We start from the raw sequence: 15,940 nt of genomic DNA, 5'->3' as shown, positions 1-15,940 counted from the left end.
CCTGCTCATGCTCTGTCTCTGTCTCTCAATAATAAATAAATGTTAAAAAAAATTTTTTTTTAAAAAACAAACACTCAAGTGTCAACCAAAACTTGAGATGAAATATTTTACTTCTATAAAACTGATCTTGGGGCACCTGTGTGGCTCAGTCGGTTGGGCGTCCGACTTTGGCTTGGGTCATGATCTCACAGCTCGTGAGTTTGAGCCCCGCGTCGGGTTCTGTGCTGTCAGCAAAGAGCCTGGAGCCTGCTTCCGATTCTGTCTCCCTCTCTCTCTGCCCCTCCCCCACTCATGCTCGCTCACTCACTCTCTCTCTCCTTCAAAAATAAATAAACATTAAAAAAAAAACTTTTTAAAACTGATCTTCCACTTGACTCTTGTATCTCAGGGTAGATGGGGTGAGCTCAGTGTCAATGGGGTTTTTCTCATCGCTTTCTGTAGTGTTTCACCTCCCACAGCATACTTGCTGAGACAGCCAGGTGCTACAAGACAAACACACAATCAGCAATTCCTAAAGGACTAAGTTATGGGTTGAACTGTATTCCTCACCAAATTCACATGCTGAAGTTCTAACTCCTAACACCTCCGCATGTGACCCTATTTGCAGTATTAATTAGTTAAGATGAAGTCACACTGAAGTAGGGTGTGCCGTTAACACAATATGACTAACGTCCTTACACACACAAAAAAAATCTGCACACAGACAGGCACACAGGGAGACGGTCACAAGCCCAAAACCCGCGAGACGGGAGAAGCGAAAAGATCCTTCCCTAGCATGGCCCCGCTGACTCCTTGGTTTCACACACCTGGCATCTAAAGCTGTGAGACCATAAACACCTGTCGTCCTAAGCTTCCGGCTTGCCGTACTTTGTTACCGCAGCCTGAGCAAACTAATACAGACAATAAGAGGGTAACGCGCACCAAGCAGCCTACCCCCTTCACACTGCATTTCGGGTCCAGCTTCCCGCCCCACGGCCACCTGCGCCACATCGGTCCAGGCCCCACCTCCTCACTCTGGCTCTGCCTCCACCGGCTTCAACCGCCACACTCCCCTGCACACCGCCATCGCATTACCCTTTGAAAGATGCCAACCTCTCTGTGTCACTCTGGTTACAATACCTCTAGTGACTCACCAATTCCTATAGGAAAAAGTCAGATTCTCCAGATTCTCCTGACTAGCAGTCAGGTCTCTCTCTCCTAAGCTAGCTCCAACTGCTAAGTGACCCTGGAACATACAACCATTACTCTTGATGCCATGCTTCCTCCCTTTTTGTCACTCTCCCCTTCAATAACCCAAATCTGCACCATCCCAAGAACACCACTGCCGAGACCTGCGTTCACCGTGAAGATCTATATACTCATGCCCACCGCAAAGACCACATCTGTGACCTCCATGTGTTTACTGCTTGTATGGGTCGTTCTGCACTCATCAAAGACTGCCTCGCCTGATTACCCAGCATGTTAAAAGCGCACACTTTGATCCCACAGCCGGACTATGAGCTCCTTAGGGATAGGGTTCATGTTTTCTAATTTTGGGGGTATTTCTCAAAGCCAAAGACAATGCTAGGTATATTTTAAGCAAGCTCTAGGTTCTTAAATCCTCACTGAATGAACCATTAAACATATATCATAAAAAAAAGGCGGGGCGCCTGGGTGGCTCAGTCGGCTGAGCGTCCGACTTCAGCTCAGGTCATGATCTCCCAGTTTGTGAGTTCGAGCCCTGCGTCAGGCTCTGTGCCGACAGCACAGAGCCTCGAGCCTGCTTCGGATTCTGTGTCTCCCCTTCTCTCTGCCCCTCCCCTGCTCATGCTCCATTTCTCAATAATAAACAAACGTTCAAAAAAATTAAAAATAAACATATTATAAATTCTTAGTAATGTTACTTTTGGCTCTTCCTTCAACTGGGGACTTAAAATTGAACAAATGTACAAATTTCATGTAATCCTCATGGTCCCACATATATCCAAATAATTAAAAACCTACAAGGAACAAGAGGAAAAAGCTCCTTAGGACTTTTAGTACCAAGTTACTTACCATTCTTCATCACTACATTGGACCAGACGTTTGCATTCAAGGCTTGAATGATTCGCTTTACTCCTGTAGATTCTGGGAAGTCATCTAATCAGGAAGGGGAAATAGATACATTTTTACAAACATTTATACACACATACATAAATACGTGTGTATGTATGTATATGTATATGTGTGTGCACGTATATATGTGTGTGTGGGTGTGTGTGGGTGTATCCCCCAAGGAAGTGTAACTGTGGATTAATTATATTATCTTGCTTATTCAGTTGGCATTTCACACTGTAAGTTATGTAATAAAGAAAAAATAAATGCAGAGCTCAGAGCTCCTAATAGGAATATCCGTGAAACTAAATCAATGAAATAAATGCACAAGAGAAAAGGTTTATATGATAAAGTCATCTCTATCACCTCACAATGGAACCCACTCATATCCTCCTAAAAATGTTAGTTCCTGTTAATTACACAATCCTGGCATACCACTAGAAATACCAATTTTGGTTATTTATAGAGAATGAGTTTCCTGAAGGCAGGAAAGGTCCTCTTGGTAATGCCATAAAATCCTGTAAATGCCCTATCTTCTTCTGGGAACGACAGAATACAATCACTGTTTATAACAGGTTTTGGAGAACAATTTCCTTATCAGAGAGACACAGTTTAAGGGTGAGAAGTAAAATTACTCTAAGTGTAGGAGACAAGCAAGGGTCATTAAAAATAAAAACCAACAACTCAGTTTTGCCGGTTTAGTATTCGTACTATCTTGCTTCTGGAATTTAACTGATACTACTCAAAATAATAGGTTAGCAAAATCCCGGTTAGCATACTAAGAAGATGACATTCTTGGCTTGCAGATATGTGTACAATGGAAATTGAACATGAAAGACTGTATGGAAAATAATGGCAGAAAAAGTTTTCATGTGGTTGGAAGACAAAGTCTCCTAAGAGCTTACAGGGCACCATCCATGTAGAACCTGTGTCCAGTGGCCTGACCTGGCACAGAATTAGAAGTCAGAAGATCTGAATTTGAACTCAGGCTCTGTAACTTGTTAGCTATTTGATCAAGGGCAAATCACATATGCCATTCTCAAAGAAAAGTGGGGCTGACACCACTCTGCATAGCCACCACCCCCCCCCCCAACAAAGGCTGGCGGGAACCACCAGCTAATGTGGCGCCTGAAGGACACCAGGCACTCAGTAACTACTGATGGATGGATGAATCATTTAAAAGATACCAACCTACCAACCCAACAAATACGGTGAGGCTTAAACTGAAAATACAAAGATGAATTTTATTGCCATCATGTCTAAATGAGGAAATAAAAAGGCAGGTTTATCTTCACTATGAATAATTCTGTTCTTAAAAGAAGAATACCTCAGATGTCAGAACCAGAAGCCATAAAAAGGGTCTGAAATAAAGAGCTAGAACCAGGAAGATGAAAGTTAATCCAAACAAGCATGAATTCTCATACCTGGGGTTAGAACACACGCATACAAAGCATACAGTTTGTTTTTAAAACTTCTAGGGAGGACTTAATCACTTCACCTAAAGATGAGATGTTAAAAGTTTATTTTAATATTAAGCTAAATTAATGCAAGAGCATTGTTCAGACAAGGAGCAAGGAGGTGTGTGGAGGTATAAGGGAGGAGAAATTACAAAATAAAAACAGATTTAAATAAATGACTCAAATGTTGACTCTCAGGGGCAACACTAAGATGAGAAAATTCTAGTGCCAGAAATAAGCAATTATGTACATGTTCATATACACAAAACAAGGCACAAGTTTTAGGGGACTTGGCAAGATGTGAGAAGAGAAACTGTACTTGTTCATTTTTAGTTATTATTAAAAATGTACAGGGAGAAAAATCACCCTTTTTATTTCATTTTTGTCCTCTTCTTCTCTGGCACGGTTTTATTTCCAAAGGTAACATTTTGGAAAAATTCTAAATAACCCAGAATATAAAAAGATATTTCTTAATTCCTTTCAAGAAAATTAGGTAGGTTTCACGTAATGATTGCTTCTATCCTATCTACGTGCTTTAATCCATATTGGTTGTGCCTTAAAATATCTTTTGTAACAACTGGCATCTTCTCGATGCTACGCCCCAACTGGTCCCCTAACTACAAGCCCAGCACCTTTTCCATTTCTTCCCCATGGAACAAGTGAGAGGTCAGAGTTCATGATGCCAACACAGTCTTCACGTTTCTAAACGGAAATGATCTCTCCCATCTCTGAAATACCACAGCACCAATATATATATTTTTAAATATTTGTGATATTCCACTTGGTAATTCAATTGTTCGTATACGTTTATCTCTTGTACTAGCTTATGAGGTTCTGGTGGGCCAAAACCTGTCTGATCTTGGTAGGTCCCACAGCAGGGAGCACAAGTATATTTGGAAGCAGAGAAGGTAAGAAGAGGAATGAAGGGGGCGGAAGAGAGATGTGGGAAGAAACACAAGGTCCAGAGTATAGTGGAAGGCAGTTAAGTGAAAAGCTGCTCCGGGGGGAAAGGAGTGGGGATTCTGGGTCTATTTGTAGTTTCAAATGTCCAAAAGACATAAAAATAGGGCTGGCATGCCCTTCCTAAGGTCCCTGGAAATTCAGCCTTAGGATATTAAGAATTCAAAATAAGGAACATTAACTATTTATGAATATAGGTCAAACCCTCTTTTTTTTTTTTTGGCAGTGGAGAAAGTATAAGAGATTGGGGAAATGACTGAGATTTAAGGTAGAAATCCTCTATCTTCATTCGTAAGAAAAACACAAACAGTATTTCAAAAGTCCTAACATGCATGGTGAAGACAAATAAATGGATTATTTGATTACCAGTAAGACCACATCAATGGGTTTTGCACAAATCTTTTCAAACAGCTGAGGAAAAAATATTTTTTTAATTTCACTTCAATTCTTCTTCCCCAAATTAAAATGCTCCCTCATCTCCGAATCCAAACGCCATGTTTCTCCCGACACATAAATACTTACCATCCTCCTCTGGCAGCTCTTCCGGACTAAGCTCTACCAATTCAAAGCCATGTTTGATACACCATTCTTGAGCTTTTTGTCGGTTTACACCTAACATGCAAAAGAATCTTCATAAGTAAAAAAATTTTTCAAACAGAATATTGCTGCAATACTCTCCACGAATCTCAGTGCTGCCCTTAATGTCAAGGTTATTCTAAAGGCACCCAAAATAAAGTAATATAAAGAAGATGATTTCTCGGGGTGCCTGGGTAGCTTAGTTGGTTAAGTATCTGACTTCGGCTAAGGTCACGATCTCACGGTTCGTGGGTTCAAAGCTTGACAGCTTGGAGGCTGGGGCCTGCTGCAGATTCTGTGTCTCCCTCTCTCTCTGCCCTTCCCCCACTCGCACTCTGTGTGTGTCTCTCTCTCTCTTTCAAAAATAAACAGTTAAAAGAAAAAAGATGGTATCTCAAACCCCAAGTGTCCGTTCATAAAAAATAAAATGTAAGTATTACAAGATTCCAAAGAGAAATAGCTGAAAATAGTTCTATACAGTAATAAAATCACAGGAGATATACTAAGTTAAGAGAACAAAAGTACTCTGCTTCCCAAGGCACAGCAACTGTATGTACCAACCGTAGCCCCATTGGCACGCCTTACCGTTTTCACACACTCTGTCACAGACCAAGATCATGACCTCAGGTAGCCATGCTTCTGCCAGTGGAAGCCAGGAGGAAACACTATCAAGACCAGATTTCTGGAGGGAGGAAAAACAAACAAACCAACCAACCCAGAAAAAGAGACAGTAAGAGACCTCATGGAAAAGGCGGCGCGGGGGGCGGGGGGGAGCACAAAATAATTTCCTCCTCAAGGTCCCTGGAAAACCAAAGCTTACTTGCGTGCTGTCAAAGTAAACCACCAACGCTTGGACGGACTCCGCCACCTCGGCAGTGACGAGACATTTGTTTGGCACCACGCACAGATTGATGTCTGCTGAATAGTATTTGTTATCAATGGTCCAGGGGTAAAACCTCACGGCATCATCGGCAGTCACTTCCACGAGAAGATCTTCTGCTCCAAGGATATCTGAACAAAAGGACACAACGTTAGCATGGAAAGTGCACAAACTGATACACACTGGTCAAGTTTCACGGTCAAGTATCAGACTAACGGGGTACTCTGGCTGCTTCTCTTTCGGTAAAGATTTCAAAAAGCCCCCCACTTATCAGGGTATTTCCTTCTCTATCATTTGATTGTGAAAGTAATGGTGGCATAATCGAACTCATCGGCTCTTTTAAGAATACAAGAACGATTGTGATCAGGTCAGACAGCAGGCAACAAAAGAGCTATTTAGCCAAACACCCAGAAAAAAGCAAGCAGAAAAGAAAGAACAGCTTACGTTTATTTTATTGCCTACATACTTCATGTGAGAGGCAAGATTACAAGAATCTTCAGGAATCTGGAACTGTTGTGTACTTACCGCAAGCTGAAAGGAAGACAGCAGTAAGGCTAAACCATTAATAAAATAAAAGCTACACATATTCCTTGGGCCAAATGCTTACACATTAATTCAACTAAAGATAGAAAAGAATGGATTCTGATAAATGACCCCAATTCCATTTATATTCAGCCTTGTTCAGATTCTTCGAAAGCCAACTCAAATTTTTGTTCGATAAAGACACTTTTGGCATCATTTAAAGACATAACAGCCAAGCAAATTTATTTAGGATGTAACTAAATCTTTCAGAAACCCATGTGCAGTGTGGCTATAACTAATGAAATTCTTACAGTAAAAGCCAAATCAACGATGAACAAATATAGATGAGGACATGGAACCACTGAGCAGTTTGCTTCCGTAATGCCGTAACGTATTCAGAAGTGGAAAACATTAGAAACTGTCCTACCCTAACCTCCCATCTCTCACATCCATACCCACAACCCATGTTTTATGTGGAAAGTAAGTTTAAAGAGGTAAAATAACATGCCACTAAAATTGGGTTCTTATAAGAGGGTATGGCGGGTGTCTGGGTGGCTCAGTCGGTTAAGTGCCTGACTCTTGATTTGAGCTCAGGTCATGATCTCACAGTTCTTGAGATCAAGTCCCAGCAGGGCTCCACACTGACAGCACAGAGCCTGCTTGGGATTCTCTTTCTTTCTCTGCCCCTCCCCCCACTCTCCCTCTTGCCCTCCCTCTCTCTCTCTCTCTCTCTCACTCTCTCTCAAAATAAACTTTAAAAAAGAGTGACTTTAGCGGTGCCTGGGTGGCTCAGTCGGTTGGGCATCCAACTTCGACTCATGGTTAGTGAGTTCGAGCTCCACGTCGGGCTCTGTGCTGACAGCTCAGAGCCTGGAGCCTGCTTCAGATTCTGTGTCTCCCTCTCTCTCTGCCCCTCCTCCACTCATGCTCTGTCTCTCTTTCAAAAATAAACATTTTAAAAAAGTGACTTTATTTAAAAAAAAAAAAAGAGAGAATATATGGCAAAATGGCCACAAACTCCTTTTCAATGCAAAGTAAGATGAATATTATTTTATAAAATATTCCTCAAACTCACAGTTAGCAGGACATAGAAAACTAGAAGCTAAATTTTCAGTTCCAGAGCTAAGATTATGTATTTGAAACACTGCCATAGTTTTTGCTCAAACAAAAAGATCTGGGGAAATTATGTAGTCCAAAAGACTGCTAGGATTAATGTATAGTAACTTACAAAGCGTGTACGTGCATATATGCATGCTTTTCACTGGTAAACTATCTTTATGTGGTTATTAGGAGGAAACGGTCTGAAAATAAAACCCCTCCTTTTTTAAAAAAATTAAAATAACTAAATTTAAAATAAATTTAAGACTACATTTGACATATGGCACACACTGTGAAACTAACTTTCTAAAATTTTTCACTGCAACCAGAATTGTTACTTGTAAATTACCATAGGTCTATGCCAATATTTGAAAATCTGAATTTGTCTTGTCTGTCCAAGAAATCGACAGTTCTTGCTGCTTAATTTCTACATAAAGTAATCTTTCATTAATTATCAAGCAATTCCTTAGCAGCCAGCTGCGATGTCCTCCATGGAGCATTATGACAAGTTCAGGTAGGAAATGAGCAGGAAGAACAGATAAAGTGTAAAAATCAAAGATTCTGTTTTCATGTAAGTGTCTCACAGGAAAAGAAAAAAAAGCCCACCAAACCTCCTAGATCAAAGTCTATGTTGCATTCAAAGCTAATCTTCCTAACTCCAAGCAGGTGGTCCAGCAATATGCCGATAAAAGCACATATGGAAGAAGGCAAACCAAACCAAGGGGAGTAGCAAAAATTGTATAAACTGATTTTTTAAGGGTAGGAGGAGCTACCATATGGAATCTGTTTTCTTCATTCACGGGCATTTTTTTTTAAATAGCGAACAAATTAACTTTTTTTTTTTTTTTAAGTAGGGAATACAGAGTAAAATACTGTTTCCACGTGTTATGGGGCCAAGGACAAAGAGAGGGACCAGAACTCCTGCTGTCACCACAGGCGGTTCTTGAGATTTCCTACACCGCTTGTCTTGTTTAAAACTGGAATAAAATTTCAGCTATGCGTTTTTGAAATCACAGTCTTCAACTAACCTGGAAAAATAAAATCAATTAAGGGGTCACCTCCTTACTGACTGCAATTTAGGACATTGGGATCCATTAAGCGTGGTTCGTTTTATCAATCAATGCATAGAGCACAAGACAACAGACCCATGTGCTTCTCAGAGCTCTTAAAATTTTAGTTTTGTCTCCTCCCTGATTTCCAAGTGATTAAGATATTTACCGAACACACAGAAAGAAGCAATTTCTCCTTTCTCTACACCTGGATGAGAACAGAACCAATAGGCTGGGAAAATGAATTTCACCTGTCAGTGTTTTCCTAGCTGGGTGTGTGTGTTTCCTTATTGTGCTCCCTGGAATAACTTGATGGCTCAATCCACTTATCAGATTCTTTCATTTGTAACATTTTATGTCCAATCAGATACTTTCGGAGAGGCTGAATATGCACTTTATCATCACACCTGTGCCATCTCACAACTAGAGAAAAGTGAACGGCCTCATTCTTTTTGTCATCAATTTCATAATGTACACTTTAATTTTAAAAATGTAAATGTCTACACTAAATATGGCTTTTCTCACTTACTTGTCTTTTCTATTTGGTTTCAAACGTCTAACAAGTTTATTCTTTTCCACATTAAAACAAGAATTGCTCAAACGCTTATGCACATGACTAAGAGTTTCTGGAGATGAGCCAGTACCGTTTACTCATTTCACAGATGGGAAAACTGAGGACCAAAAAAAAAAAAAAAGGGAGGGGGGGAGGGGGAGGAGGGAGAGGAGAAGGAGGGGGAGGAGGGAGAGGAGAAGGAGGGGGAGGAGGGAGAGGAGAAGGAGGGGGAGGAGGGAGAGGAGAAGGAGGGAGAAGGAGGGGGAAGAGGGGGAGGAGGAGGAGGAGGGGGAGGAGGGGGAGGAGGGGGAGGAGGGGGAGGAGGGGGAGGAGGGGGAGGAGGGGGAGGAGAAGCCACTTGCCTAAGGGAGAAGAGCCTAAAACGAAACTCAGGTCACCAGCACTTTTCCCTACTACACTGTGATGCAATACTGGTGATATTCAGGATCCGAGCTAGATCACACTCACGTGTCTAATGGTCACAAGCCCAAACTAACCTATGGGCTTACAGTATCTCCCCTTTTTATGAAAACCAAAAATAATAGCCAGAACAAAGGCATCAGAATATACGAGCCTGAAGCACAATTAACCCATCCGAAAACTGTCTATGGGTTTTGGGTATTTATATGTTATAAGTGAGTTACAGTGATTGTGTTTTGGTTTCTGTTGCTGTTTGGTTTTTTGCCAGACTTCCTAGAGAAACCCGCAATGTGTTTTTTTTTTTTCCCCTTCTTTGCCCTTCACTAAAATGAATTTTGATGTAGTCAAAACAATGCACAAATGAAGTCAAGAGCAGTTCTCCCTCCGCCTGGTGGATGCTGGCCTGTCTCCTTCCCGCTGTTGGCAGCCACCTGGTGGAGCTGCAGTACATCATTGTTTAAGAGACAAATACGAGATGATGAATTGCCAGTCTGTTGCCACAAACTTGGTCTCACAGCTTAAAATAGTAATCTGTAGTGTTTTCGGATGAGAAGTTAAACGTCAACCCAGTTCCAGGAGCAAGTATGAACCTTTCCCCCGGCTTTAAGTGCAAGTATAAATCTCTTGCCCTGTTTGAGAAACGGGTACACATAGCCACCAGTTCTCCTGCCACTCCGATTTACTTCTTGCTTCTTTCGTGAACTTCTCTCCCCTACAGTCCCACATGGCAAGTCAGGGACAAGATTCAAGAGAACGGAAGAAAGGCGTATGCCAAGGAAGCACATCAGCTCCGCAACCCAATGACTGCTTTGTCCTCACACCCGCTCTGTACTTCTGTCTGTCCTAATGTCGCTTCCCTCACAGAGTGTAAATTTGGTAAGCAGTCAAATCAGGGGAGGCATGCACACAGCTATCCTTAGTTCAGAATCGGTAAGAGGTGATACTCTAGCATGAATTAGGAAGCATACTGGAGTTCCAAGGTGAATTCTACCAACACCAAAAGTACACATTTGCAATCCCTCCCTCCCTCTCTCTCTCACCCCCACACATACTAACCCTTACCTTACCCCCTCATCTATCCACTCCAGCCAAAAAAGACAAAACAAGTCCATTCTAACTTAAATGCATTGATACTGCTTTAGATCAACCCTATCTTCTTCAGTAGAATTCAGGACACTTTTGACACCAGTAGAATTAATGTCCCCTTAATGAATCGCGACATTCTTTGTGAAGAGAAGCTGTCCAGTGGTTAAGTCATATTTTCTATGCCCAGAGGGAAATGACAGCTGCCACTCCAAATCAAGATGATCCTTCCAGAAATCAGCCCTCTTCTGAGAATGCAGCTGGTTTTCTACTTTCTCCGAGAACTGAAGCTGCCTTTTCCGCAAGGTATCTTAACCTCCCACCCCTGGTATCCACTCCTCCGGGGACCCACGGTTCCTCTCCCTCCCCTCTGCACTGACAGTACTAACCAGAATAGAAAAGGCCATAAAACAGAAAACATGAATAGACACTTCTCTAAAGAAGACATCCAGATGGCCAACAGGCACATGAAAAGATGCTCAACGTCGCTCCTCATCAGGGAAATACAAATCAAAACCACACTCAGATATCACCTCACGCCAGTCAGAGAGGCCAAAATGAACAAATCAGGAGACTATAGATGCTGGAGAGGATGTGGAGAAACAGGAACCCTCTTGCACTGTTGGTGGGAATGCAAATTGGTGCAGCCACTCTGGAAAACAGTGTGGAGGTTCCTCAAAAAGTTAAAAATAGACCTACCCTATGACCCAGCAATAGCACTGCTAGGAATTTACCCAAGGGATACAGGAGTGCTGATGCATAGGGGCACTTGTACCCCAATGTTTATAGCAGCACTCTCAACAATAGCCAAATTGTGAGAAAAGCCTAAATGTCCATCAACTGATGAATGGATAAAGAAATTGTGGTTTATATACACAATGGAATACTACGTGGCAATGAGGAAGAACGAAATCTGGCCCTTTGTAGCAACATGGATGGAACTGGAGAGTGTGATGCTAAGTGAAATAAGCCATACAGAGAAAGACAGATACCATATGTTTTCACTCTTATGTGGATCCTGAGAAACTTAACAAAAACCCATGGGGGAGGGGAAGGGGGAAAAAAAAAAAGAGGTTAGGGTGGGAGAGAGCCAAAGCATAAGAGACTCTTAAAAACTGAGAACAAACTGAGGGTTGATGGGGGGTGGGAGGGTGGGGAGGGCGGGTGATGGGTAGTGAGGAGGGCACCTTTTGGGATGAGCACTGGGTGTTGTATGGAAACCAATTTGACAATAAATTTCATATATTGAAAAAAAAAAAAAGGCCATAAAATAGAGACAGCACAGACCTGGGGTCAGACAGACGTACATCTGAATGCTGATCCTCTGTGAGAACAAAAAATTGACCTCTCTGTGTCTCATTTCCTCACCGGCAAAGGGACAAACACACTTCTCAAATGGCTTCTTGCAGATTAAATGCAACGATGTGTGAGAAGGTGCAGGCAGGCACTGGGCACTGAGTTGCCCCCAGTAAGTTTTCCCTCCTCCCGGGCTCAGGTGTCTGCCCACGTGCTGCACTCTCGACAAGAGGCTGGGCCAGAGATGCACGGGCAGAGGCGGTAAGAAAAAGTGCAACGGGGAAACCACCGTGTCCTTGAGCTGCTCTGGCCCCTCCCTTCCCAAAATATGCCTTCTCAAATGTTTCTTTTCCATTGTTAAGGCACAGACTGAGACAGAAGAGAAAGCAATTAGGAAAATTATAGGAGGCAGCAGAGTCTGACGTCAGTTGAAGGGGAAAGTAGCCATTATGAAAGAAAAGAATCGGGTAAAATGTGCTTTAGGAAAAACTATGAAGGCCAGGCTTCTCATTAGCCAGCAAGGAAAGGCAAAGAGAGACCTTTAAAAATCATCAAGCCTCCATATTGTTGCAACTAGTTACAATCTCATAGTGCGATTTCCTGAAAGGTCCTAGAAAGGGGCCTGCTGTCACACACTTTGTAGCAGTTATGAACAGATTATTCCCCAAGTACAAGGGGCCATCTCCACCGATGTGACACTTAACGCTTAGAACTGTGCAGGCTTAGGGCCAGGCCTCTGTAAGGACCAGTGTGGGGAAATCCTCGTCTGTGATTCTCTGAGCCATCACCCTGCCGCCTCCCCGTGTGAGCGCAGGCAGTGCTTGGTTCAGTCTAAGGGACAGGCGGCCGGTTGGGGCAGTACTGGGTTGCCCAGGGAAGAATAACTGGGTTAGGGCAACGTACCGCTGCTTGAACAAGAGGACAGCAATTCTGGGTTGCTTACAACACTTCATTACCTTTTCCTCACACACTCCTCTCTGGTCACCCTCGAAATTCACATTTCCACATGCTCTGGGGCGACTTTTTAGATCACCGTGGAAAAGTTTGAAAGTTGAAGCAGAGGAAATCCAACTCAGTCCTCCTCCTCCTCCTCCTCCTCCTCCTCCTCCTCCTCCTCCTCTCCTAGTTTACTTTCTCCCAGTAGCCATCTGGAATTGGTCACCACAGCTTCATCTTAAAATAACTGGGGGGGGGGGGGGGGAATGGGGGGAGGAATGTGCAGGGAAAAAACACGGTCTGTGCCTGCCCCCAGAAGACCTCATGATGCAGTAAGACACATCTGCACAAAAGAACAGGAAGAAGCTGGCAGCAAGGGGAGAGAGAACATGGAAAAGTGTTTTATGAAGGCCAAGGAGGAACCCCCAGCTTGTATGTTCTACGGGCTGAACGCAAAGACCACTTTATCAATCCCAGCGGCACAGCCCATGAACCATTCCCACCCATATGGGGGGAGAGGGACTTCTTTGAATTCCATTACTATTACTTATTTATTCAAAACCACAGTTCTAGATCTACATTTAAGCCAGGGTTCTCCATAGGGAGGTGATTTTGGCCCTCCTGGGGACATGCCAACACCTGGAGACATTTTTGGTTGTACCAGGTTGGGAGATGCTACTGGCATCTAGTGGGCATTGGCCAGGAATATTGTGAAACATCCTACAGTGCATACGAGAGCACGTGTACTGAAAGGGCGGGCCTACGCCAGCCGACTCCATCTTGTTCTGTGTTCTCCACCTTGAGTGACTATGTCCCCGACATGACCCCTTTTCCGGGAAAATCGCAGAAACCTCAGATCGCGCCTCCTCCCCTTGAGTAACCTCCCGCTCACCCGTTCAAACTTCCTGATCAAAACACGCCCAGCGACCTGCGTAACAGGACTCTGACCCTTCCCCAGCCAATCGGCCAAGGCCACGACCCTTCCCCAGCCAATCGGCTGCCCCTAGACCCCTATAAAACCTTTGTGCTTTTGAAACTCGCTCTCTCTCCCTGGTATCTCACCGCTGCGTCGGTGCAGGTAGGGGATTGAGCTCGAAAGGCTCTTTTGCTTTTGCATCGGACTCGGCTCCCTGGTGGTCTTTGGGGATCACGAATTCTGGGCATAACAGTACAACAAAGGATTACCCGGCTGAAAATGTCAACAGTGTGAAGGCTCGGAAACCCTGATCTAAAAGGAACTTGTGGAATGGACCTGGCTGTGTTTATGAAACAAAATGCAAGTTCTGGAATGCAAAGTTGGTTTTATTCTTTCTCCCAGAACGGAAACTCGCCATTACAGCCAGGCATCACATGAAATCTATCTCTGATAAAATCGATCTCAAACATCTTAGTTATTTCAACCATAAGAATTTTTTGGTCATTAACCTTAGATGTTTTGAAAATTATTTATGAATGGTGGTTTTCTGGGAAAAAAAGAAGACATAAGCCTAGACAGGCCAATTAGGAGAGTACTTGTCACATTCAAGTAATAATTTTTCATTAACAAATTAGCATCAAGTCAATGTCACAAAACGATGTCAATGTCTGCTCAGGATGACAACAGTATCTGCAGCAGATGCTGACTTATCTGAAAGAAGGTAAACATGTCTGAGATGAATTTTCCCAAACACAGTAAGTTTAATGAAGAACATCTACTCTGTATCCCCTGCATTCAAATATGAAAATAAGCTTGGTCCATTGGAGAGCATCATAAAGCTAACACATCCAATGTCCCAGGACTTAAAAGGTCCTTCAGGAAGGGTAAGACCATGATTGGACAACACCTGGTCAAAGGACAACAGGAAAAGAACACTATAACACTGTGGACTTCATCAAAATTAAAAATTGTTGCATTTCAAAAGATACCATCAAGAAAACCCAAAGACAAGCCACAAAACAGGAGAAAATACATGTGAATGATATGTGTGACCATTTCCAGAATATTTAAAGGACTCTTACAACTCAATAAGATGAAAAAAAAACCAACTTAAAAATGGGAAGAAGAGAGGCACCTGGGTGGCTCAGTCGGTTAAACGTCCAACTTTGGCTCAGGTCATGATCTCACGGTTTGTGGTTTTGAGCCCCGCATCAGGCTCTGGGCTGAGCTCAGAGTCTGGAGCCTGCTTCCGATTCTGTGTCTCCCTCTCTCTCTGCCCTTCCCCTGCTTGTGCTCTGTCTCTCTGTCTCTCAAAAATAAATAAGTATAAAAGAAAAAAAAATGGGAAGAAGAACTCAATGGACCTTTCACCAAAGAAGACATAGGAATGGCCTATATGCACCTGGAAAGAATCTCAGCATCATTAGCCATTAGGGAAAGGCAAATCAAAACCACAGTGAAATACCACCTCACACCCACTAGAATGGCTATAATGGAAAATACAGGCAATAACAAGCATTGCCGAAGAGGAGGAGAAACTGGAATCCGCATACATTGCTGATGGGAACACAAAATGGTGCCATCACTCTGGAAAACAGTTTGGCAGTTTCTTCAAATAGCACAGTAGCTTCTTTGAATGTGCATAAGTGCATTACTCATAGTAGCCCCAAAGTGGAAACAACCCAAATGTCCATCAACTGATGAATGGTTAAAGTGTGGTATGCCCATACAATGGAATATGAAGTACATGCTATAGTATAGATGCATCTCGAAAACATTAGGCTGAGTAAAAGAAGGCCAATACAAGAGAGTATACACTATAGGATTCCTTTGAAATAAAAGGTCCACATAAGGCAAATCTACAAAGACAAAGTACATTCATTAGTGGTTGCCTAGAGCTGGGGGCGAGAATGGGGAGTGACTGCAAATAGTCACAAGCTTTCCTTCTGGGGGATAGAAATGTTTTCCACCAAAAGTAAGTGGATCTTATATTTAAACTGTATCCAAATGAAGCTGCTAAAAAACCAAAAAAATCATGGAAGCTGGAAGATAATGTCCTCATTTTACAGATGAGGCACATGATGTTTTAGAGACTTAGAACGATGATGGCACAGGTAGAGA

At 42.7% G+C, this 15,940-nt stretch overlaps 1 protein-coding gene across 4 annotated transcripts in view; it reads right to left on the bottom strand.

The window, feature by feature from the left end:
- AAGAB (alpha and gamma adaptin binding protein) overlaps positions 1-15,940 on the bottom strand; it is a 115,662-nt gene that overhangs the window by 28,736 nt on the left and 70,986 nt on the right. For 3 of the 4 annotated variants that reach the window (XM_043555096.1, XM_043555094.1, XM_043555095.1), the window contains 4 exons: positions 5,887-6,077; positions 5,652-5,748; positions 5,013-5,102; positions 2,035-2,118 (listed from right to left, as the gene is read on the bottom strand). In XM_043555096.1, coding sequence (XP_043411031.1) covers positions 2,035-2,118; positions 5,013-5,102; positions 5,652-5,685 — 208 coding nt within the window. In that variant the 5' untranslated portion in view covers positions 5,686-5,748; positions 5,887-6,077. Of the gene's footprint in view, positions 1-2,034; positions 2,119-5,012; positions 5,103-5,651; positions 6,078-15,940 lie in introns of all 4 variants that reach the window. The other variant, XM_043555093.1, reaches the window with a different exon arrangement.

The sequence above is a fragment of the Prionailurus bengalensis genome, chromosome B3 (genome assembly GCF_016509475.1).
Source record: "Prionailurus bengalensis isolate Pbe53 chromosome B3, Fcat_Pben_1.1_paternal_pri, whole genome shotgun sequence".
Lineage (NCBI taxonomy): Eukaryota > Metazoa > Chordata > Mammalia > Carnivora > Felidae > Prionailurus > Prionailurus bengalensis.
This window is presented reverse-complemented; position numbering and strand designations above follow the sequence as displayed.